Consider the following 27,138-nt stretch of genomic DNA (forward strand, 5'->3'; position numbering starts at 1 on the left):
CATGAAATTAAATATGCTTTCTCCTTGAAAGAAAAGTTATGACCAACCTAGACAGCATATTAAAAAGCAGAGACATTATCAAGAAATGTCCGTATAGTCAAAGCTATGGTTTTCCCAATAGACATGTATGGATGTGAAAGTTGGACAATAAAGAAGGCTGAATGCCAGAGAATTGATGCTTCTGAGTTGTGGTCTTGGAGAAGACTCTTTAAAGTCCCTTAGACTGCAAGGAGGTCCAACCAGGAATCAGTCCTGAATGAACCCTAAAGGAAATCAGTCCTGAATATTCATTGGAAGGACTGATGCTGAAGCTGAAACTCCAATACTCTGGCCTTATGATGTGAAGAACTGACTCATTTGAAAAGACCCTGACGCTGGAAAGATTGAAGGCAGGAGGAGAAGGGGACGACAGCAGATGAGATAGTTGGATGTCATTACCGATTTGATGGACGTGAGTTTGAGCAAGCTCCAGGAGTTGGTGATGAACAGGGAAGCCTGGTGTGCTGCAGTCCATGGGGTGACAAAGAGTCAGACATGACTGAGTAACACTTTCACTCAGAAAATGATATTTTTCACCAGCCTTGTGACAGAAGCAAAGGGGCAGCATGTGCACACTGTAAGCAGGGAGGGCATGTTGCTTTGAGAGAATCTACACAGGAGCTGAGTGCAGAGGGGGTGGGAATGTTAGGACCAAGGATGCTGAGGGAGGTGGGGAAGAGCTGCCTACTACTTTGTCTGTTCTGGTTTAGTCTCGTCTTCAAGCATCTCTCCTGGTCTGAGTTGGGGAACCCAAGCTCAGTGTGAAAGGAACATCACCAGCAGACGTGGATGCTGGCAGGACCAGGACACAAACCTCTCTATCGTCTCCCACATGGATCCTCCTCTGCTCCTTTTGGGTTGTTTTCATTCACTTTAAGCAAATCTCTGGCCTTGCCTCCATGAGGGCTTTGGTTCCTCAGCCCTGACTGAGTCACGATTCTGGGCTCTTCTCTGATGGCCAAACAGTCCCTATTTTGATTGGACCTTGGGCTGAACTATGGTTTGAGCATCATCTTACACAAGCCAATAAGAATCAGATCTGTGCTAAAGAAAGAAGCAGCCGGTGGGGTGAGAGCAGCAGGATGACAGATAAGTGTGGGTGAGTGGAAGACAAGTCTATGGGAAGGGCCAAGGGACAAAGAGAGGAGGCTGCAACTGAAAGGCATCATGGGAGGAAGAGAAGATTTCCATAAGTACAAAGAAGAAAAGATGGCAAGAAATGAGATATAGGAGAGTTAGTGACAGGGAGCCAGGGCTGACTTCCAAGACTCCTCATGAATAATCAGGTAAAACATATAGTATCCCAAGTGAGGTTAAGTTCAAGCTCCAGGGCCAAGAGCCCTGCAACCCCCATGAGGGAGCTCGCAATACAAAGAAATGCTGGGGTCCCCCTTCCATGGTCAATTTCCAAGAATGATGCACTTCTCATGTCACTACACGACTTCCCAGATGGCACTAGTGGTAAGGAACCTGCTTGCCAATGCAGGAGATGTAAGAGACGCCAGTTTGATCACTGGGTTGGGAAAGTCCCCTGGAGGAGTAAATGGCAACCCACTCCAGTATTCTTGCCTGGAGAACTCCATGGACAGAGTAGCCTGATGGGCTACAGCCCATGGGATTGCAAAGACTTGGACACAATTGAAGCAACTTATCAAACATGCATCCATGAGGAACAAAGAGTCCCCTGACACAGCAACAAGGAAGCCAAGAACAAATATGGTGCTAACTCTTTAGCTGGATTTTAAAGAGACTACTACTGGCTTAAACAAACCTTTTTTCTTGATTCAATGACTGCGGTCAGCTTCTTCAATACCAGAGGCCCATCTAAGGTGTACCTGAAGTGAACAGTGTTAAAGCTAATCCTTCCTTCATTAGTCCAGGGTGGCGGGGGATGATCCTTGTATTCCCAAGGAGCTTCTTTCTCAAGGTCTAAATATCCCGTCACTCTTTCTACTGAAATCATCTGAAAGACACATCACATCACATGGGTCAGGACACAGGGTCTAATTTATAGGTGTTCCAAGATTGTAAATGAGATGTTCCGCTTTTATACATAATTGGTTTAAAATATCTCACGTCTTATCATTCCCAAAAGGATGGAAATAGGAGTTTGATGAGGTCTTTGATGATTTCTAAACTTATTCATCATCTTGTAACACTTTCATTTAGGATTTCATCCTTAAACTTCATATTAAAACTAAAAGAATTACAGAACTGAATGATAAACTTTCATTTACCTACTTTTCACATATGGATAAAAGAAACAAGAGAATTTTGTTAAAGAAAAGAATACTTATGGACACCAATCAGTAATGTGTGGCTACAGAAGGGTCATTCTGAGAAGCGGCTTATTCTACCAGAAAGAAGGGACAGTAGCAAATTCAGATGTTCAACACACACAGGAATAAATGCTAAAATGAAGTAGGTGTACCTATTAATTAAACAAACAAAAAACCCTCAAAATACTGAATTATTTTACCAAGAATGGAAATTATCTATTAAGAAACAAGTTTCTAAGAAATTAGCATATATTCTCTCTAGAATTTCAGAACCTTCCCCCTACTTTCATTATATTTAAAGACTATAATAATGAAGAGACATTTATTTACTTGAAGACAGCTTAAAAGAATATAAAACCTGCCAACGTGACATACATAAGATTAAGAATAATATGTATAGGTTTTATTTTACACTGACTTTAATCAGATGGAGGAGGATATAAAAAACTGTTAGCTATGATGTAAAAATAACAGCTTTAATATTTTACATAAGAATTGCCTGTATGCCATTAATGGCAAGGAGACTTGAAAGGGCGGACGAAGAAGGTTAAATAAACACTACCAGGTTCTCAACTTCGGTCCTTTGCCTGATGCACCACTGGAACAGCCCCGTGAGTGTGAGGGCAAGAGACAGGACCAGGCCAACCTGCCCAGGAGTCAAAGCTAAATAGAAAGAAGGAAAAGGAAAATAAAGTCAGTCCTGTTCTTAACCCCTCACCTAGCTCCTTCTATCACTTTATGAAGAAGACTCCTTTATAATATTTAAATCATTTGTATATAATGATAATGTGACACATACTTTTACTATATTTTGATTGAGACCATGATACAATGAAGAAAACACTTCGAATTCAAAAAGACTACAAAATGACTTTATTAATCCCAGCAGGATTGACACACTTGACAGCATTACAAAGGTGAGGAATCATGTCATTATTCTGACTTTCATCATTAGGGTTTCAAGAACCTTTGTGTAAAGTTCACTTTCTACATTGAAGGCAGCTGCAGTTAAAACCACGGAAAACAAGACAATGGGTTCTAACAGCCAGTGCTTTTAAGTCTAAACCGCCACTCTCTTGCTCCTTATTAAAGATTTTGATTTGGCGCTGTTACTATGGAATAGAGATGGTGAATTCATGGCACAGTTGCCGACACCTGCTCATCTGGTACCCATACAGCAGGGAGGACACTGTTCTTTCCTACAGAGAATCTTTCTCACCTCAGTGAATCAGGTACCTGCAACTAAGAGATTCAAGTAGCCCTAAAGCTAACTGGACAAAGCTTATAAGAGTAAACCTGGTTTGCTCCTCCCAACATACCTGGAATGTTCAGCAAGTCAGCTTGCTACATTGCATAGACCTCAACCCATTCAAAGAAAGAGATAAAAAGGCTTCATCAAGACACAAATGACTTTATGTAAACCACACAGTGGAATCCTATACTGCAAACACTAATTCATTAGAGTCAAACAGTATATACTACACAAGACAGCAAGAGCTTTATTTAACAAATGTAAATGAAACTATAAACTCTATTCATATTATATTCATATTATAAGTAGTTACTCACATCTATACTTACCATCTGTAAGAATCAGGGACACAAAGGCAACAACAGTGACGAAGATGGCACAGATGACATCTAGATACACAGCGAGCCATCGGGACGTCGTCAAAAGCAGGAACCAAGCCTCTGCATTTGTGAACCATAATAAGTATAATAAATCAGTAGTAGAACAGCCATGTTAGCTGCTTCAAATGAGAAAGTGCATTTTGTTCAGTTGAGCAACAGAAGAATTTTACACAGGTAGGATAGCAAAGTTATACACCCAAGGAGCCCAAAGAGTTCAGAAAGCTAGGTTTTGACACGACAAGATCTGACACATACAGGAATCAGTCAGGGGCTCTGTGGGAAGCATGTACTGAAAAATTCAATCCACAGGTTATAAACAGAAGTTTCATCCTGAGAAAGAAGATGGAAAAACAGTCTCATCAGTGCATTTCCTGCAGTGCTGGGCCTCAACCTGAAGATCACCCTCTCACACGTTGACTATTCCAAGCTCTCTGGTAGCAGAGAGCACAGCTCACACTGTTTCCAGCACCTTCTGCAATTCCTACCAGGCCCTGCACAGTGTTTACCCTTCAGAGCCAGTGTGTAAATAACCATCAGCTAACAGGACCTGCAAGCGGCTTTTATCTTCAAAATACAATACAATACAGATTGAAGACACAGGCCAGGATTTTATAGACTTGTAGTAAATTCTGAAATTTCTACCTAGAAGAAATCTTCACTGACACAAAGAATAATATACATGAAGAGAACAGCAAATATGCTAATCAGGAAATTATTTTCCTCAGTCAGGTTTGACATGCTCTGAAAGGAGAGCAGACAACTACAGCCTGGAGGCCAGGAATGGCCAACACCTGGTTCCATAAATGAAGTTTTAGTGGCTCACAGGCATGGCCATTTGCTGATGTATTACCTTTGCTGTCCTTTGTGCTACAACAGGAGACTTAAGAAGTTACAACAGACACAGGACAGCACACAGAGCTGGCTCTTTGCTGACTCCTGTCCTAAAGAAACAGAAAACCACAGGACACAGTGATGGAAGGACAACACAAGCCAGTCAGGGGAGGGGAGGCAAGCAGGAGATGGAGGGAAGAGGGGCACACAGAGGGGATGGGGAGCAGATAGATGGGTGGGGGAGGCAGGTGTGCAGAGGGGCATGAGGGGCGGCACAGGAAAGTGCTGGCCAGCCAGGCCACCTGAGAGGGAGGTCAGGCCTCAGAGGGCAGAACACCCCATCCTTTGAAATCATTTCCAGAAACTTACAGACCTGAATGCAAGTCCTGGTGTGCATCAAACAGCTCCTGAAAACTCTGTTCAGCTTTGTACGCCCGGATGGTCCAGAGTCCCCGGAGAGAAGATGCTAAGTGGGAAAATACTGGGCTCCGTGCTGGAGAAGCAGAGACAGACACACAACAGAGAAAGTCAGAGAAGCTGGATGCGAGGAAGCCAACAGGCTCTCATGCTCTGTGGTCACACGTCCCACCAAAGGGCACACCCGGGACTTCCTGGAGAGCTGCCTGGGGGAGGAAGGATGATGCCCCTTCAGAGAGGATCCTCCACGTGACCCTTGAATTCCTGCTCACACCAACCTTCACTTTAACAACCTGGAAATGAAAGATTCTCTTTGAAACATTTTTTTTTTTTTTTTAACAAATTGAAATCACAACTAGATTTAGATAAAGAAATTGTTTACTACCTCATTCATCAAGGTCCTCCTCAGCATACACCTCTCCAAATTAAAAAAATATATATGTGTCTATATATATATATATATATGTACAGTTGAATTATGATATGTTTCAAGTGTACAGCATAGTAATGCAGTTATTTTTTTTTCTGATTATATTCCATTATAGGATGACTCAGCAGTTTAAGAATTCATCTGTATGTAGTAGACACAAGAGATGTGGGTTCAATCCCTGGGTCGAGAAGATCCCCTGGAGGAAGAAGTGGCAACCCACTCCAATATTCTTGCCTAGAGAATCCCATGGACAGTGGAGCCTGGTGGGATATGGTCCATGGGATTGAAAGAATTGCCCATGACTGAGCAAATAAACATGAGCACAAGTGAGGCTAGAACTGTCCCTAGATAGGCTGATACAAGATATTAAGTAAAATTCCCTGAGGTGTACAGTAAATTCATGTTCCTGACCTATTTGATGCACAGTAGCGTGTACTTCTTAATTCCATATTCCTAATTTGTTGCTCCTTTCCTCTCTTTGCCCTACGGTAACTGTAAGGTGAATGGTTCTATTAAGACCTACAAGACCTTTTAGAACTAACACCCAAAAAAGATGTCCTTATCATTACAGGGGACTGCAATAAAAAGTAGGAAGTCAAGAAACACTTGGTAACTGGCAAATTTGGCCTTGGAGTACAAAATGAAGCAGAGCAAAGGCTAATAGACTTGTGCCAAATTTGGCCTTGGAGTACAAAATGAAGCAGAGCAAAGGCTAATAGAGTTGTGCCAAGAGAACACAGGGTCATAGCAAACAATCTCTTCCAACAAGGTAAGAGAAGACTCTACACATGGACATCACCAGATGGTCAACTCCAAAATCAGTTTGATTATATTCTTTGCAGCCAAAGATGGAGAAGCTCTATACAATCAGCAAAAAACAAAACCAGGAGCTAACCATGGTTCAGATCATAAACTCCTTATTGCCAAATTCAAACTTAAATTGAAGACAGTCAGGAAAACCACTAGACCATTCAGGTATGACCTAAATCAAAACCCTTATGATTATACAGAGGAAGTGGAAAATAGATTTAAGGGACTAAATCTGATAGACAGAGTGCCTATTAAACTAAGGACAGAGGTTCATGACATTGTACAGGAGACAGGGATCAAGAACATCCCCAAGAAAAAGAAATGCAAAAAGGCAAAATGGCTGTCTGAGGAGGCTTTACAAATAGCTAAGAAAATAGAGAAGAGAAGACAAAGCAAGGAGAAAAGGAAAGATATACCCATTTGAATGCAGAGGTTCAAAGAATAGCAAGGAGAGATAAGAAAGCCTTCCTCAGAGATCAATGCAAAGAAATAGAGAAAAACAATAGAATGAATGGGAACGACTAGAGATCTCTTCAAGAATATTAGAGATACCAAGGGAAATTTTCATGCAAAGATGGGCACAAAAAGGACAGAAATGGTATGGACCTAAGCAGAAGATATTAAGAAGAGGTGGCAAGAATATACAGAAGAACTGTACAAAAAAGATCTTCATGACCCAGATAATCATGATAGTATAAAAACTCACCTAGAGCCAGACATCCTGGAATGTGAAGTCAAGTGGGCCTTAGAAAGTATCACTACGAACAAAGCTAGTGGAGGTGATGGAATTCCAATGGAGCTATTTCAAATCCTAAAGATGATGCTATAAAAATGCTGCACTCAATATGTCAGCAAATGTGGAAAACTCAGCAGCGGTCACAGGACTGGAAAAGGTCAGTTTTCATTCCAATCCCAAAGAATGCTCAAACTATAGCACAGTTGCACTCATCTCACAGGCTAGTAAAGTAATGCTCAAAATTCTCCAAGCCAGGCTTCAGCAATATGTGAACCGTGAACTTCCAGATGTTCAAGCTGGTTTTAGAAAAGGCAAAGGAACCAGAGATCAAATTGCCAACATCCTCTGGATCATTGAAAAAACAAGATAAATCTCTATTTCTGCTTTATTGACCATGCCAAAGCCTTTGACTGTGTGGATCACAATAACCTGTGGAAATTCTGAAATTCTGAAAGAGATGGGAATACCAGACCACCTGACTTGCCTCTTGAGAAACCTGTATGCAGGTCAGGAAGCAACAGTTAGAACTGGACATGGAACGACAGACTGGTTCCAAATAGGAAAAGGAGTTCATCAAGTTTGTATATTGTCACCCTGCTTATTTAACTTATATGCAGAGTACATCATGAGAAACGCTGGGCTGGAGGAAGCAAAGTTGGAATAAAGAATGCTGGGGGAGAAATATCAATGACCTCAGATATGCAGATGACACTACCCTTATGGCAGAAAGTGAAGAACTAAAGGTCCTGTTGATGAAAGTGAAAGAGGAGGATGAAAAAGTTGGCTTAAAGCTCAACATTCAGAAAACTCAGATCATGGCATCTAGCCCCATCACTTCATGACAAATAGATGGGGAAACAGTGGAAACAGAAGCTGACTTTATTTTGGGGGGGCTTCAAAATCACTGCAGATGGTGATTGCAGCCATGAAATTCAAAGATGCTTATTCCTTGGAAGGAAAGTTTTGCCCAACCTAGACAGCATATTAAAAAGCAGAGACATTACTTTATCAACACTCTGTCTAGTCAAGGTTATGTTTTTTCCAGTAGTCATGTATGGATCTGAGAGTTGGCTATAAAGAAAGCTGAGCACCAAAGAATTGATGCTTTTGAACTATGGTGTTGGAGAAGACTCTTGAGAGTCCCTTGGACTGCAAGGAGATCCAACCAGCCCATCCTAAAGGAGACAAGTCCTGAATATTCACTGGAAGGACTGATGCTGAAGCTGAAACTCCAATACTTTTGCCACCTGATGCGAAGAGCTGACTCATTGGAAAAGACCCTGATGCTGGGAAAGATTGAGGGAGGGAGAAGAACAGTACGACAGAGGATGAGATGGTTGGATGGCATCACCGACTCAACGGACATGAGTTTGGGTAAACTGCAGGTGTTGGTGATGGACAGGGAGGCCTGGCATGCTGCGGTTCATGGGGTCGCAATGTGTTGGGCATGACTGAACAACTGAACTGAACTAAATAAGTTTGCTTTCTGTCTCTGAGTCTATTTCTGTTTTGTATTTATATTCATTTAAATTATTCTTTAGATTCTACATAGAAGGAATGGCATATAGTATTTGTCTTTGTCTTACTATCCTTAACAAGAATAATACCCCTCTATGTCCATCCATGTTGCTACAAGTGGCAACATTTCATTCTTTTCCATGACTGAGTAATTACTACTAATTTTGAGACAGTAACATTTCAAAATTTAATTCTCCATGACAGTCCTCACCACCCTGAATTTTGCTGAGCTACCTGTGGGCCATCTCCTCCTTAGATGAGTAACCTATGTGCTGGGATAGAGTCAGTATATCCCCCACACTGGACCAGAGCCAGTCCCAGGACAGGGAGAGACGAGTAAGGGAATGGACAATCTGCCACCTGCCCCGTCTGGGCCTCCCCCTGCACCTGCACCAGGAGCCTCTGTACGGGCCGCGGAGCACCCGGTGCTGCACCGCCCTTGTGCCTACAGGACCCAGCAGATGAGGAGCCTTTGAATGGTCTTGACTTCTGCTCAGGGAACCTGATGGATGTTTCTGTATCTGCCTGCTGGATATGTGTCCTGATGTTTGGAGGTCACTGTGATGTGTGATGGAGAAGGCAATAGCACCCTACTCCAGTACTCTTGCCTGGAAAATCCCATGGATGGAAGAGCCTGGTAGGCTGAAGTCCATGGGGTCACTAAGAGTCGGACATGACTGAGCAACTTCACTTTGACATTTCACTTTCATGCATTGAAGAAGGAAATGGCAATTCACTCCAGTATTCTTGTCTAGAGAATCCCAGGGACAGGGGAGCCTGGTGGGCTGCCGTTTATGGGGTTGCACAGAGTTGGACATGACTGAAGCGACTTAGCAGCAGCAACAGCATTGACGTGTGACACTCACATCACCCTTTGAGAATCTGACATTGGCCTTAGTGTCTATTCTCTTCTGAGTGACTTCATGTAAGTTGGGGGTCTAGCGTCACATGACTGACCATTCTTTTCCTTCCATCTTCTCTAAGAGCATACTGACCACAAGCCCCAGGGTCAGTCTTCTGCCCATCATGGAACAGGTGGATTACAGGCTGCTGGGCAGGAAGGACCCTTATGGTTCTCATTTCCCACCAGAAACAAGGCTGTAACTTGCTGTTGTCGGGGCAGATGAGTGAGACCTCACCTCACACAGCCTGTGACCTCTGTCTGGGATGAGTGATAGCTTGTGCTTTATCATCAGAAAATACTGACATCACTTTGTTACCTATGCATCTCCTAGAGAAAACTGTAAGTAAAACCTGGATGGTTTGAGGAAATTAGGGTCACTTATAGGAGGATACAGAAACTTTTTTAAATGATGGGGGGAAAAGAATCAAAGTGGAAATTCGAAATTATTTTCAGGACCTGACTCTTTAGCCTGACAACCAAATGCCTATCTGGGTGACAGTTCAGTCAGTATTGACGAGCATATGGGCACTGCAGCTGTGTGTAAGTATGGGAACGGCCTGGGGTACAAATGAGCAAAGACACAGAACCACTTCTTGTGCTTAGCATCCCTGGTTCTACGAGGAGGAAAGAGCAGGATTCCTCCTGTGAGACACAGGGCTCAAAGCGGGTAGGAAGCCCTGGGCTGGAGTAGGAAAGTCTGGGCTGGGGGCCATCTGTCCATCCACTCAGTCCTGGGTTCTTTCCACCTGGGACATCTAACCAGGAACCATAATCATTAGGGTCCCTCACCTATGATGGAAGAAATAAAAACCTCTGAACTGAAACAAGATCTAATATTTCCCTTTGTACTTACTTTAGGCAAAGAGCCTAAAGTGATTTGGTGGTGTTTATGACTGTATAGTTACATGTCTGTGGTCTTATTCCAGCATCCACATTGGTCTCTCTGTCCATCCTATTAACTTTTAATTTTAGCTTCCTATAACTTTGTACTTTTAAGAGCAACATGAACACAGACTGAGCTCATGCTCCAAATAAGAAAGGCTGGGAGCTCTGCACAGGCCTTTTCTGCAGCCCCAGCAGGTGTGCCAACTCACCTGCAGAACTCAGTCAGTTGGGAAGCAGGGTGCTCACAGCGATGATGCAGGTGAATTCTGAGCCCATCACCCTGTCAGGAGGATGCCAAGAGTACAACTACAGAGAGCACAGAAAATTCACTAGAACTAGGCTCTCACTTCCACAGCAAATGTTGTGATGTCAACACTATGTCAACAAATCTTGTGATGTTCATCACCAACAAGGCTTCTGAGGAGGAAGCACATGGCTGTTCACCCAGGGAGAGTCCTGGAGTGAACTCTCAGCATGGCCTCCCTCACCTGCTTCCCTGTCAGGAGATCAAAGCTGCAGCTGATTCTCTCCAGCAGGGAGGGTGGGGTCGACTTTTAGAAGCCTGTGTCACCCCGTTTAAACACCAGGAAACTCAAAGACCCCATCACCTACTTCACCTCATATCCAACAGTTACAGTGGTCTAAAGGAATGAGAACAGTAAAAATCTATCCTGTTTCTTTCAAACCCCACTTAGGACTGAGCAGGATGCCAGGATGAGTGAACTGAAGGGTCTCCACAGAAGATTAAATGGTACAGGGGAGTGGGGATGTCAAGGACCTGATCTTATCTTGGGCAGTGAAATACCCTCTTTCCCACAAACACTGAGCTGGCTATCCTATAAGAGCCATGGTATCAGTCTGCAGTCACACACACGTGTAACCCTACCTTTCCTATGACTGACAGCTGTGTGTCCACAACCCTGAAGATTCTTCAGAACACCCCCAAAGACTGAAGATCTTCCCTGGCAGGGGGAGGGCAGAGAACTACATGCAAGGACCCTCGGCTGATAGCCCTGTTGTGGTTATCATTCACTCTGTGTGAGACCTGCTAGTGGTTACTATGTTCTGAGTTCCTTCATGTTCAAGGTTCTGGAGTCTTTGGTAGTAGTCTACAAGCACTTGACAAGCACTGACTCAAGAAACCCTCATGAGACTTCCAGAGACTGAGGGATTAAGAGCACTCCCTGCCCAGGATTAAGTAAATTAACCCACCTAAGTGGTAGAGCAGGTGTCAGACCCAGTTCTGTTTTAATCCCATGGTTTTGCTTTTAATCACAACTGCAATGTCTCAGAGGGAGAATAATGAGGGTTAAGAATGCCCATGTGTGATTAAATACATTTTTCTCCAGACTGTATGTTCAGAAAACCCCAAATCTTCCTTAGCTAATATCCAACAGCATTAGTCATTACTGTACATCTTACTAAGCACCTGAGGTTGAATAAAGTCCCTAGGAATCTGGTATGAAAACACTTAAAACAGCAGACATGAGGATCATAGTCTGAATACACATGACAAACATGCTAACCTACTGCCAGCAATGCCTGTGGCAGACATTACTAGTTGATCACAGCATACTTTCAGACAGAATTTGGATATGACTTCATCATTCAGGCACTGCTAAATACGAAGAGTTGTTTACATGATTAAAAGAATGAAATAATGCCATCTTCAGCCACATGGATAGACCTGGAGAGTGTCGTTACTTACTGAATTAAGTATATCAGAGAGGAAGAAATATCATATGACATCCCTTATATGTGGAATCTAAAAAATAAAATAAATGAACTTACTTACAAACAGAAAGAGACTCACAGACTGAGACAATGAACTTACGGTTTCTGGGGGGAAGGATAGGAGGAAGGGTTAGGGAGTTTGGGATAGACATGTGCATACTGCTATATTTAAAACAAATAACCAACAAGGGCCTATTTTATGCAGTACATGGAATGTTATGTGACAGCCTGGATGGGAGGGGATTGGGGAGAATGGATACAAATATATGTATGGCTGAGTCTCTTCACTGTTCACCTGAAACCATCACAACATTGCTTGTTATTTGGCTATACCCAATACAAAATTAAAAGTTTTAAAAACAACAAAAAGAGTTAGCTAGAGAAAGGCAACCAAATGCCATCCAGATTTTATGCACTGTTCTGTGACTGCTGTTATGCTCACTTTTGCAAAATGTACCCAATAAACCCATTTAAAGCAGCTAATACTTGTCATTAAGCTAAAAAAAAATATCACCCTAAAGCTTCCAGAGGCAGCTTGGCAATAGGATCTGAAACTAAACCTCAGGATGTCTGTAGTCCTTCAGAGCACAAGGATGAAGCAAGTTTAAGCCTTCTGAATACAGCAGTTGGGTGTCCCTGTTTTTACTAGTGCCTTCAGCAGTGACCTTAAGACACACCATCAGTTACTGTTTCAAGAAAACAGTGGTATTATTTATGGCACAGACTCCTCCCCCACCCCCCAACCTAGAGAGAGAGACAGAACAGTTCTAATTAACTGGCCACCACATTTGTTTATACGGGGTGTGGAGGAGGGGGTATCTGGATTGAATATTTTGCTGTCTAATGTTCTTGCAGCATACTATGGTGCAAAAAAAAAAAAAATCCAATATTCCACAATGATGGGACCAAAGTTCTCAGACTCTCCAGATCAAACACTGAGAAAACCCAGTAGTTAAGTTTAGCCACTCAGTCGTGTCCAATCCCTTGCAAGCCCATGGACTGCATGAGCCAGGCTGCCCTGTCCATCACCAATTCCTGGAGCTTGCTCAAACTCATGTACATCAAGTCAGTGATGCCATCCAACTATCTCATTCTCTGCCGTACCCTTCTCTTCCTGCCTTCAATCTTTTCAAGCATCAGGGTCTGTTCAATGAGTCAGTTATTTGCATCAGGTGACCAAAGTATTGGAGTTTCAGCTTCAGTATCAGTCTTTCCAATGAATATTCAGTGTTGATGTCCTTTAGGATTGACTGGTTTCATCTCCTTGCTGTCCAAGGGACTCCCAAGAGTCTTGTCCAACACCACAGTTCAAAGCATCAATTCTTCAGTGCTCAGCTTTCTTTATAGTCCAACTCTCACATCCATACATGACTACTGGAAAAACATAGCTTTGACTAGATGGACCTTGCCAGCAAAATAATGTCTGTGCTTTTTAACATACTGTCTAAGTTGGTCATAACTTTTCTTCCAAGGAGTAAGCGTCTTTTCATTTCATGGCTTCAGTCACCATCTGCAGTGATTTTGGAGCCCAGAAAAATAAGTCAGCCACTGTTTCCATTGTTTCTGCATCTATTTGCCATGAAGTGATGGGACCAGATGCCATGATCTTAGTTTTCTGATGTTGAGCTTTCAGTCAACTTTTTCATTCTCTTCTTTCAGTTTCATCAAGAGGCTCTTTAGTTCATTTTCACTTTCCGCCATAAGGGTGGTGTTATCTGCATATCTGAGGTTATTGATATTTCTCCCAGCAATTTTGATTCCAGCTTGTCCTTCATCCAGCCCTGCATTTTGTATGATGTACTCTGCATATAAGGTAAATAAGCAAGGTGACAATATACAGCCATAACATACATTTTTCCCGATTTGGAACCAGTCTGTTGTTTCATGTCCAGTTCTAACTGTTGCTTCTTGACCTGCATACAGATTTCTCAGGAGGCAGGTCAGGTGGTCTGGTATTCCATCTCTTTCAGAATTTTTCCACAGTTTGTTTGTGATCTACACAGTCAGAGGTTTTGGCGTAGTCAAAAAAGCAGATTTTTTTTTTGAAACTTTCTTGCTTTTTCGATGATCTACCAGATGTTGGCAATTTGATCTCTGGTTCCTCTGCCTTTTCTAAAACAGCTTGAACATCTGGAAGTTCACGATTCACGTATTGCTGAAGCCTGGCTTGGAGAATTTAACCAGGAGTTTGCTAGCACGTGAGATGAGTGCAATTGTGCGGTAGTTTGAAACATTCTTTGGCATTGCCTTTCTTTGGGCTTGGAATGAAAACTGACCTTTTACAGTCCTGTGGCCACTGCTGAGTTTTCCAAATTTGTTGGCTTATTAGTGTAGCACTTTCACAGCATCATCTTCTAGAATTTGAAATAGCTCAGCTGGAATACCATCACCACCACTAGTTTTTCTTTCTAGTGATGCTTCCTAAGGCCCACTTGACTTCACATTCCAGGATGTCTGGCTCTGGGTGCTTGATCACACCAGCATGGTTATCTGGGTCATGAAGATCTTTTTTGTACAGTCTTCTGAGTGTTCTTGCCATCTCTTCTTAATATCTTCTGCTTTTGTTAGGTCTATACCATTTCTGTCCTTTATTGTGCTCCTCTTTGAATGAAACGTTCTCTTGGTATCTCTAATTTTCTTCAAGAGCTCTCTAGTCTTTACCATTCTATTGTTTTCCTCTATTCCTTAGCATTGATCATGAAGGAGGCTCTCTCCTTGCTATCTCTCCTTGCTACTCTTGAATTCTGCATTCAGATGGGTATATCTTTCCTTTGTTCCTTTGCCTTTAGCTTCTCTTCTTTCTCAGCTATTTGTAAGGCCTCCTTAGACAACCATTTTGCCTTTTTTGCCTTTCTCTTTCGTGGGGATGGTTTCTAAAAACATTTTAAAAATCCAGTACTTTCTCTTTAAAAAGCCTAAGGAAGTGCCATCTTTCTTTTCTTATGATGGGAAGTGAGCCCTTTCCCCAGGCATTAATCTTCATCACAGGTTACTTCTGGAACAACTCCTCTTTGAATGTACCAGAGACCTGCTTTTCAACAAGACCGTTTGAATGGCTCCATTTCATGGTGCTCAGTGTGTCTGACTCTGTGACCCCATGCACTGTAGCCCATCAAGCTCCTCTGTCCATAGAATTTTCCAGGCAAGATTACCAGAGTGGGCTGCCACTTCCTACTCTGGGGATCTTCCCGACCCAGGGCCTGAACCCGGTCTGAAACCTCCTGCATTGCAAGAGGTTTCTTTATCACTAGTGCCACCCTGGGAAAGCCCAACGCCATTTTCATAAGTCAGCCTCAAATTATAAAACGTGTGAGGCCTTGTCTACGGAAGACTGGATGGAGCTCTTCACTTCCTTTTCTGCCTCCCTGCATCCTACCATTCCTACCAGCTCACATCAGCAGGACCTCATACATACTGGACTCTACTGTTGTGCATCCCATCAAATACCTCCTGAGACCAAAACTCATGGGAGTTTAGCTGATTCTCCTGACGACCAAAAATTTTTCTATAGCTTTTCTGAAACCAACAACCACTCTATTATGCAAATACTTAGGATAAATGCCTCTTAAGAATTTATTATCAATAATAATTATAATAATAATTAATATATATAAACTAATATTTAATATATATTAAAATAATAATAATAACAAAACATGCAAATGCCACAATAAAAAATCCCCTTTGTTTTGATGAACTTAGATTTTTTTTTTCCACTTAGTATCTACTAGATACTAAAAACCATGGAACTCAATAACTTCTCCTCTTGGCTTAGTTTATAGAAAGTTCAGTAGTAATATCCATGGTTAAGGTTGTGATATCAATACAAACATCTTCCTTCCTTTTTGACTATTGTCCTTATACCTTAAACAATACATTTAACAATTCTACTTTCCTTGATTTCTTATGGTTTTAATATTGATGAAATATGTTTGTGCGTTAATAATATAAGCTCTGATATAATCTACCCTCTGTGAATAGCTGTAGACAGAAGCATTGGTCATAAAATGTGTTCCCCATCATTCTAAGCTACAAAGTTAGACAGAATACTAGACTGCATGCCTACTGAACAGATCCCATGCTGTTGTACTTCTAAGGGATTATTTCAGCATCATTTATATGAACAGCCTTGGGGATGGTAGAACACAATAGTGTGTTCACCCCAAATACTGTTGATGATAAACAGTAAACCTGAAAGTAACAGCACTTAGCTTTTAAAAACAATTAACAACTGTAACTTAATTGCCATCTTTTAGGTATGGGGAAAAATGTATTTTTCAAATATATCATTTCTGGTATATGAATATATTTCCTGATACCTCTTTTTCTTTTCCTAATATTTTCCTTTCCTTGTCATTTCTAGTAACTCTGGGGTAAGAAAATTCCCATGTTTCCCTTGTATATTCGTTCCAGTGTAATGAAATATTTTATTTTTAATAAAAGTATTTATAGACTGGCTGCTCTGTTAGGAAGTATGTCATGAACAGACATAAATGGTCCCTATCCTCAAATTCACCTGCTGCTGCTGCTAAATTGCTCAGTTGTGTCTGACTCTGTGCGACCTCACTGATTGTAGCCCATCACGCTCCTCTGTCCGTGGGATTCTCCAGGCAACAATACTGCAGTGGGTTGCCATTTCCTTATCCAGGAGATCTTTCTGACCCAGGGACTGAACCTGTATCTCTTATGTCTCCTGCATTGGCAGGTAGGTTCTTTACCACTTGTGCCAACTGGGAAGCTGCCCTTGAACAAGTTGATATCTGGTGCCTCAGCCTTCCTGTCTGTGAAATGGAGAGATGCCAGACTGTCTCTGATGGTTAGGATGCAGCTCTCTTGGAAAGCCAGTGATGACCCCAAGTGCCTGCAAAATCTACTCTTCCCAAGGATTCCACCCAGAAAGGCAGTGGATCTGGGATGTCTAAGAAGCAGGAGGTAAACAGTTCCCTGGAATCAGGATGTGGCAGGGAAAACTCACCTCTTTGTGCTAAAATACAAAGCTACAGCTGACCTGCCACCTTAAGGGCCACACTGAATAGGGCCCATAATATTCAATTACCTAACGTTAACTTAGTGAGAAATTCCAGAAGACAGTCTGCAGGATTTCAGGGGTCTGGTTAAGAATGGCATAAAGGAAAGCCAGCCTACTTTGCCAAACCAACCTGAGAGTCCCGTACTCACTTGCACATTCCAGGCGTTTAATATCTCGTGAAGTCTCTGAGAAATATCGCTGGAGAAAAAAGACAGCTATGCCAAGGGGAATCACAGGTATTGCAATCCAAGGAATCACTGCCACCATCACGCCTACTACACCAATCACAAGTAAAAAAGCCCTGAAACAGTGAAAAAGATACAGAGGTGTCTTTGTTAAGGATTTTTTCAAAGATAAACTTTAATGTTTTGTTAGGATTAAACTCTTTTCCCAAAAGATGTGTTGGAATAATAGAAAATGTTTTTCCTATTATTATCCAAAGAAATAAATAATGCGTGGTTCTCGATGTATTTATTGCATGTGTCAAACACTATGAGGAGAATTTTTCAGGTATTAGCTCCTTTGATACACTCAGTAGCCCTATGATGCAGGCATTACTACTTTAACAGATGAGAGAATATTTAAAACTCCCAGGGAAAAAGACTTGAATACCGAACTATCAGGAGTCAACAAATGTTACTAGAAATGAGCGAGCAGGTATCACAGAGGAGGAATCCAGGAAGCCTCAGCTATACATGTCAGGTTATAGAAGTGGTTGATTATAAATTCAGTGTCCAGAAAAATTTCAAATGCTGATCTTTGGAAATAGGAATTCTCTTTTTTGGTTTTCAATCCATAGTTAATATTTACTGAGTGCTGACTGTGTACAGGGCCACACATTTCAACACTTCACATGTATTAACTCTTTAATCCTCACAATAATCCTATGTAGTAACAGTATTATCTCATTTTACAGATGGAGACACTGAGGTACATAGAGAAGAAAAAACAACTTGATCAAGACTACAAAGCCTAAGTTGCAAACCTGGAGAGCCCATGTCATGAGCTATTATGACACATTTAAGCTTGCCCCCATGTACATCCAACTTTTCACCATTATGCTAAGTGTTGTAAAATGTCCATTTCAAAGTTTAATGATTAAACACCAACAGATACTATTTATCAGACATTTAATGCATATAAGGCACGGTGCCAAGATTTCTATGAACACTCATTTAATCATTTCATCCATAATGTGATTTTATCTTGAGAAATAACCTTGGTCTAAAAAGAAGGCAGAAAGAATAGAAACTAAACATTACATGCTGCTGCTTTAAGTATCCATCTTGATAAGGAAAAGTGTGATATCACAATGGACAACTTCAGGCGATAGGAATGCAATCAACACTTAGGGTCTGCCTGCTATGGAAGTGGGGTCGATACTGGGGATGCGTAGATTCACATGGTCTGGGTCAAAGCCTCTGAAGTTTATGATGTCAGGTGGAGACAAATCCATGACAATCTGCACAAGGCAGAGAGGGCAGAGGAAACACAGGGAAGAATATATGAACAGTTTTTAAAGAAATCTAAAAGAGATGATAACTGAATTTCACAGGTTGGTTTAGCAAACAGAGAGTGGCATGAATAATTTGCAGGTAGTAATCATACCTGATACGAATTTTGGCCAAAAAGGAGGCAGGAGAAGGTTGAGATGCTTGTCTGAGTTAACACTGGTTTTTCTGGGTCCTCTCAGCCCGAGCACCTGCATCCCATGCTCTCCATCCCAGGGCCTCCCTCTTCTTGTCACCCAGGGCAACTGGCCCTGGTACATCTCTAAGGGATGGGTTAGGGTGGGTAGTGCCTGTGTCACAGAGACTTGGGTTATCATTTCATAGCTCTTCCAGATCAGTTTTCTCAGAGGATCTTCACAACTATCTTGTGAATAAGAAAAGTAAGAACTATCATTTCCATTTGTAGATCAGAAACATGAAGCTGGGAGAACAAGTGACTGTCCTAAGTTTTTCCAGGAAGGACTGCAGGTCATGGAAAAAGACAGGAGTGGTTTGTACTCAGGTAATCCAAGAGCCACAGCTGCAGGAGGAGGAGCCTAGAAGGAGGAGGAATCTTCCAGAACTGTGACTCTGTGGCCAGGAGCCCTAGTGAAGCAAACTGCATTATCTGGATGGAGACCCAAGTGCTTTCCCTGTTTCTCTCATCTGTGCCATGGTGTCAATATAAAACTCAGAATGAAGAGGATGGAATCCTGAAGGAATAAATCCTGATCATAAATGAGGGAAATAGGCCTGTCTGATCTCTCTCCTATTAGACCTCAGTTCAGTTTGCTCAGTTGTGTCCGACTGTTTGCGACCCCATGGACTGCAGCATGCCAGGCCTGCCAGTCTATCACCAACTCCCAGAGTTTACCCAAACTCATGTCCATCGAGTTGGTGATATCATCCAGCTATCTCATTCTCTTTTGTCCCCTTCTCCTCCTGCCTGCAATCTTTCCCAGCATCAGGGTCTTTTCCAATGAGTCACCTATTAGACCTACAGATGAACAATTTCTTAACAAACACTGGCTTAACTGTGTATCCCACACTACTACAACCTTCATGTTCATGGGGTGGGTCCTTCCAGTTCCTTCCATGTCTGGTCTTAAGTAAAAGTCACTAGGGGTGTCATCATTGGTCGTTAGGGAAAAAAAACCTGCTGAAACATCAATCAGGAAAAAATCCAATTACAGTTCGTTTGGGTTTTTGTTTTTGTTTTTTTAGAAAATTCACATTATTTGACTGGACAATATTCACCAGTTTCAATCATCTGTTTCTACCCAGTTAAGGGCCTTAATGACTAACCCAGCCTGCCAGATAACCTGGGAAGTGACATAAGATCAAAATGAAGGGAGCTGTGCCAATGCTTCTTCCTTGCATACACATTAAAGACCAGTAACTATTGCTCTCAAAAGATCCCGAGTTAGGTTATGTCCTTCAGATTTCATGCCCCTAAATTCTGAAACAATTCAAATATACCTTCTCTAAGAGTTTTCTTTCTACTTGAAGGTCATACTACAGCCCATCTTATAGTGGATTAAATATTATGTAAACACACACACACACTATATATATATATATATATATACACACACACACACATATACATACACACATACACAAAATGTATAGGTTTACATTTTAAGTATCTATGTATATACATTTATGAATATTTTATTTATTTCCAGTTCTCTCAAACTCTTTGCAAAAGTTGGTAGAAGGCAAAAATAGGATCTGAGCAAAAAGTCAACACTCTAACAAAGGAAATAGAATATTCCTGGGTGCAATAAACATCCCTTTCTTGAAGCCAATCTCATATCTTCCTTCCACATTCCCAGGATCCCAAGGAACCTAATCCAAGCTACACACACAATTCCTCCCATCTGACTGGATTTCAGGCCCATCTGATGGCCCACATCACCATGGCCAGTGCTTCTGTAACTATTTCTCACGATGGCACTGAGACAATGATGTGTACACAGCAAGAGACGTGTTGACCCAGAAGCAAGTGACCCAAGTCCTGATGCCCCAGGAAATAAGGGGAATCATTTTTTAATGTGTTTATAACTTATTTGGAGCACACCATTTGAGAATTCTACCAAAAGTCTCTCATTCCATATGAATAAATGCAAACATTCAAGGATAGTATTTCACTTGAAAGTACATGATGAATTTTCACAAGTCAGACCAAATCTTTAATTTGCAGATATGACAACGTACACTTGGAGGGGAAATTCCATTAGACAGCTATTGAGGTATCTGAGACTGTTAATTTTCAAGAGGGTTTAGGGTTCACCCTAATTAACAGGGATGGTAAGATTCCCCACCCACTTTTAATGTTAGTAAAGCTGGGATATTGCAACACTATAAAAGGATGGTGGTGGGAATTAAATGAGACTATGTACATAAAGTGCTTACCAGTTTATGGATAACAAATATAAACTCTAAGTCCATTATTTCAGTGTGCTCTGGTCACAGCAGCCAGGGGAGGAGGGAATGGTGTATTACAGATTTAAGGGCTTAAAGAACCTTAAAAATCTCATGAAGCTGGACCCTAAGAGGCCACTCATTCTAACCCCTGGAACAGCTGAGTACTATCCAGGGATATACCAGAGCAGGTGATGCTTCTCTTAGATGTGGTGATGATGTACAAAGTGACTGTGGCTTTTCTCTAGCCACAGAGAAAATTGAATCTAAGGTACATTTTGTTTGAAGAAGTTCTTTTAGAAATAATATGACCAATAAATCTCATTTAGTACAGTTTTGTCCTCTCTGTATTTTCTTCCAAATTCTAGGTCTTCCAAAAATTGATAATATTAAGGTTACGGCAGCAAGTCAAGATTTTTTGAGATGTTTATTTTTTTATTCCTCATTCTCTTTGTTTCAATTCTGCTGCTTCTTTGAGAAAACTTACTGTTATGAAACTGCTGAGAATTTAAGGAAAACTAAAGGAAAAGTGGAACACCTGTGAATTACCTAAACCAACCAAATTATTCAATTCAGTCCAAAAAGAAGATCAATTTGACTTTTTATGTTTCATGTACCATGAACTGGTCTATTGATATCAAATGAACTACAAGAGCTAGATTTGTACACTACTGAATCTTAGGAAATTCAACTGTGTCCACTCCAGTTCAGCCTCTTGGTACAAGCAGAGTCTGCTTAGGATGTCAGGATGACCTAAAGCAGTTATCTCCCATCTCCCATCCTCAGAAAGGATGCTGTCCTGTGAAGCTATTTCTGACAAGCCACAGTAAGTTCAGTCACTCTGCTGCTGCTGCTGCTAAGTCGCTTCAGTCGTGTCCGACTCTGTGCGACCCCAGAGACGGCAGCCCACCAGGCTCCCCTGTCCATGGGATTCTCCAGGTAAGAACACTGGAGTGGGTTGCCACTTCCTTCTCCAATGCATGAAAGTGAAAAGTCAAAGTGAAGTCGCTCAGTCGTGTCTGACTCTTCGCAACCCCATGGACTGCAGCCTACCAGGCTCCTCCGTCCATGGGATTTTCCAGGCGAGAGTACTGGAGTGGGGTGCCATCACCTTCTCCAATCAGTCGTGTCCAACTCTTTGCAATCCCATGGACTGCATCATACCAGGTCTCCCTGTCCATCACCAACTCCTGGAGCTTGCTCAAACTCATATCTATCGAGTCAGTGATGCCATCAACCATCTCATCCTCTGTCATCCCCTTCTCCTCCTGCCTTCAATCTTTCCCCGCATCAGGGTCTTTTCCAATGAGTCAGTTTTTTGCATCAGGTGGCCAAAGTATTAGAGCTTCAGTATCAGTCCTTCCAATGAATATTCAGGACTGATTTCCTTTAGGATGGACTGGTTTCATTTCCTTGCTGTTCAAGGGACTCCCAACAGTCTTCTCCAACACCACAGTCAAAAGCATTAGTTCTTTGGTGCTCAGCTTTCTTTGTAGTCCAACTCTCACATCGTTACATGACTACCGTAGCTTTGACTAGACGGACCTTTGTCAAGAAGTAATGTCTTTACTTTTTAATATGCGGTCAAGGATGGTCATAACTTTTCTTCCAAGGAGCAAGCTTCTTTTAATTGCGTGGCTGCAGTCACCATCTGCAGTGATTTTGAATCCCTCCAAAATGAATTCTATCATTGTTTCCACTGTTTCCCCATTTACTTGCCATGAGATGATGGGACCGGATTCCATGATCTTCATATTTTGAATTTGAGTTTTTAACCAGCTTTTTCACTCTCCTCTTTCACTTTCATCAAGAGGCTCCTTAGTTCCTTTTCACTTTCTGCCATAAAGGTGATATCATCTGCATATCTGAAGTTATAGACATTTCTCCTGGCAATCTTGATTTCAGTTTGTGCTTCATCCAGCCCAGTATTTTGCATGATGTACTCTGCATATAAGTTAAATAAGCAGGGTGACATATACAGCCTTGACGTACTTCTTCCCAATTTGGAACCAGTCTGTTGTTCTAACTGTTGCATCTTGACCTGCATACAGATTCTCAGGAGGAAGGTAACCCAGATAACCACAATGGTAAGATCACTCACCTAGAGCCGGACATCCTGGAATGTGAAGACAAGTGGGCCTTAGGAAGTATCACTACGAACAAAGCTAGTGGAGGTGATGGAATTCCAGCTGAGCAACTTCAATTCCTAAAAAATGATGCTGTTCGAGTACTGCACTCAATATGCCAGCAAATTTGGAAAATGTAACAGTAACCACAGGACTGGAAAAGGTTAATTATTATTCAAATCCGGAAGAAAGACAATGCCAAACAATGCTCAGACTACCACACAATTGTACTTATCTCACATGGTAGCAAAATAATGCTCAAAATTCTCTAAGCTAGGCTTCAACAGTACGTGAACTGAGAACTTCCAGATGCTCAAGTTGGATTTAGAAAAGACAGAGGAACTGGAGATAAAATTGCCAAAATCTGTTGGATCATAGGAAAAGCAAGAGAATTTCAGAAAAATATCTACATTATTATTGACAAACCATGCTGTCATCTAAATAAATTGTTAATGAAGTATACACAAAAGCAGTAAGGAAACAGAAAAAATAATGCTTATGAAAAATGTTAATGGTTTTGCTTAAAAACCTGTTTAATCAAAAAATTTGAAAAACTATGAAACTGCTTTATTATTAGCACCCAGGGCAAATTTTCTCATAATACTGAAGAATTGTATAATTCTCACCAAAAACTTCATGGATATTCTGCCCTCGCAAATACCAATAATGGATGACATTTCATGAGGCTTGGCATGTGTCCCACCTCTCAATTATTCTACAGGCCTCCTTTAATTTTATTCTCACAGCAAATCTGAGTAAGAAGGATTATTCTCTCCTTTTATAAAATTGGAAAGTGATACTCAGAGAGATTTAGCAATTTTCCCAAAGTCAAGAACCCACCTGGAATGCAGGAGCCTAAGGAGATGTGGGTTCAATCCCTGGGTTGGAAAGATCCCCTAGAGGAGGAAATAGCAACCCACTTCATCATGCCTGCCTGGCAAATCTCATGGGCTCCCCAGAGGATACTGGCGGGCTACAGTCCATGGGGTCTCAAAGAGCCAGACAGAACTGAGCACACTGGTAATTCAGTCATTCTGACCCCAAGAGTGTCTTTTTTGTTCATGCCCAATACTGTATCCCAAATAAAGATAAAATTAATATTTTAAAATTAATATCTAGATATACTCCCAGAGAAGGCAATGGCAACCCACTCCAGTACTCTTGCCTGGAAAATCGCATGGACAGAGGAGCCTTGTAGGCCAGCAGTCCATGGGGTTGCTAAGAGTCGGACTCGACTGAGCGGCTTCACTTTCACTTTTCATGCATTAGAGAAGGAAATGGCAACCCACTCCAGAGTTCTTGCCTGGAGAATTCCAGGGATGGCAGAGCCTGGTGGGCTGCTGTCTCTGGGGTTGCACCGAGTCAGACATGACTGAAGCTACTTAGCAGCAGCAGCAGCAGATATACTCTATTATTATATATTTCCTTCTGTCTGCATTTTCCAGGTTTGTTTGGTTTCTTGAGGTTGTATCTGGTTTCTCCCATGCAGGGATGACTTCCAGATTCTTTTTATTAGGGAATAATAGCCTGCTCAGCTCACAGAGCAGACTGATCATTAAAATGTCTTAAAAATGCTAATAAAGCATACTAACTTGTGTTGATTTAAGAATTATTATTTAAATTAAAACGAACATTTTACGAGAAAGATGAGTTCTAAGCCCAGAACACAAAATGTCTTTGGCGGGGTGGGGGGATGGAAGCCCAGTAATTTTAATAAATACGTAAATCCCAAGGACACAAAATTAGGCTGAGTATTTTAAATGTTCAATATCTATATATGGGTAGTAGTAAAAACACTAAATTTCCACAGGAAGACTCTACTACTAGAATGAACACCATATTCTAATGCTGAAGATTTAAAATATTCCTCTTGAAGAAGGAATTCATAGGCCTAGACCCCATCTGAGGCCTGTTCATGCTTGGCCACTCTCCAATGGACTCTGGACTCTGTGCTTAGTGCCTATGGAAACTACAATAGAAGGATAAGACCCCTCTGGACAGGGGAATCTTGAAGATCACATCCAGGTTACTCATCGCCTAAGAGAAAAACCGACTCTAATCACCCCTGCCTCCAGACAGGTCATAAATTCTTTCTGTATCTATTGGAGTGTAACTGCAGGCTTATTGATTATTACTGTTTGAACACCTAACACTTGTAACACTTGAATAATGGGGTATTGTGATTGTATTTACCCTTCCTTTGTTTTATGTAAGTCTCAAGGAAATTGAGGTGGTGGGTTTGGACACGTACACATGGGGTATAAAAGATTTTCACAAACACTGGTGGGGTCCTTGCTAAAAGGAGACTCTGCCTTGGGCCCCACCAGTGTAATAAACCGCACTCCACTATCTGCATTGTCCTTCTGAGTGAGTTCCCGGAATGCGTGGCTATAACACTCTCACAAGCACAGTTTGAATATATGATCTGTTTGCCTCTAGCTTCCAAATTACTTACATTCCTGTTACAACAGTCAAGTAGCTGACATGATTGTATATGTACAAAGTCCTATAGAATTTTAGAAAACACCACCAACTCCAGGAAATGCAAAGTGAATTCTCAAATAAATCAATTGCTTCCTATATTACTAGCAATGAGCATTTACAAATGGTATTTTATCTTTGCATTCAAATGGATGCTTTTGAACTGTGGTGTTGGAGAAGACTCTTGAGAGTCCCTTGGACAGCAAGGAGATCAAATCAGTCAATCCTAAAGGAAATCAGTCCTGAATACTCATGGAAGGACTGAGTTGAAGCTGAAACTTCAATGCTTTGGCCACTGATGTGAAGAAACTGACTCATTTGAAAGAACCCTGATGATGGGAAAGATTGAAGGCAGGAGGAGAAGGGGACTACAGAGAATGAGATGGTTGGATGGCATCACAGATTCAAAGGAATGAGTTTAAGCAAGCTCTGGGAGTTGGTTAGGGCAAGGGAAGCCTGGACTTCTTCAGCCCATGGGGTCACAAGAGTCGGAAATGACTGAGTGACTGAACTTTGGCAATTCACGTGAACTGAATCGATTAAATTCATTCAGAATAAATTGAACCAAAAAGATTGGTGAATACAACAAAGATCTCAGAGAAACAGACTTCCTCACATATAGTCAAATGATTTTAAATCAAGGTGCCAATTCAGTGTATAAAAGTCTTTAACAAACTTGGCTAGAATAACTGGGGAAAATAAACCTCACAACTAAATACACTTTGATATGTAAAAATTAATGCAAAATGTATCAGTTTCTAAAAAAAACTAGAACAATAGGAAAAATCTTCATGCTTCTAAAGATAAAGACTTCTTAGGATACAAAATCATAAATCATAAGAGCCAAAAAAGGTAAACATGAGAGGGTAACAGGCAGGAAGGCTAGGGGTCTCCAAAGGGAGGAAATAGGCTGCTAAGTGTCAGACATTTTTCTCTCTCTCTCTCTTAAAGGGCAGGAAGAAACAAACTACAAGTGTCAGATTTTTTTTTCCTTCTCTATACAAAATTAAAAGGAGGTTTCTTTTAAAGTTCTGTGTTGCCACTAAGACACCTAGCTCCACCAGAACTTTACTCAAACCTTGAGCTAACCAATGCATTTTCTTATGGAAATGCTTTTCTTAAGCTATGATAATGAACTATGTACTTACCCTGGGCTCTGTCTTCAACTCAGTTCTGCCTAAGACTCAGAACAGACTTGACAAACCAGTATGTTTTACTCATGCAATATTCTCTTAAGCTATGTTAATGAGACTATGTCTTTGCTTGGAAACCTGCCTTTCTTCAAGATTCATGTCAATCATTTTATGGCCCAGGAAAACACCTTGAGCCAATGTTATCTCAAATGTATGTTGTGCATGAGGAGCCACAGG

General features: G+C 41.4%; 1 protein-coding gene across 1 annotated transcript; it reads right to left on the reverse strand.

The window, feature by feature from the left end:
- Positions 1–1,810: 1,810 nt before the first annotated feature.
- LOC113889389 (multidrug resistance-associated protein 4-like) lies at positions 1,811–17,536 on the reverse strand (the record flags this gene model as incomplete). Its single annotated transcript, XM_027536070.1, has 5 exons — positions 17,394–17,536; positions 5,155–5,274; positions 3,900–4,010; positions 2,881–2,981; positions 1,811–2,002 (listed from the first exon to the last, which is right to left on the reverse strand). Coding segments are annotated over exons 1-5 (642 nt in total), but the record flags the coding sequence as incomplete, so codon positions are not given.
- Between the last annotated feature and the right edge of the window lie 9,602 nt (positions 17,537–27,138).

The sequence above is a fragment of the Bos indicus x Bos taurus genome, unplaced genomic scaffold, assembly GCF_003369695.1.
Source record: "Bos indicus x Bos taurus breed Angus x Brahman F1 hybrid unplaced genomic scaffold, Bos_hybrid_MaternalHap_v2.0 tig00011915_arrow_arrow_obj, whole genome shotgun sequence".
NCBI lineage: Eukaryota > Metazoa > Chordata > Mammalia > Artiodactyla > Bovidae > Bos > Bos indicus x Bos taurus.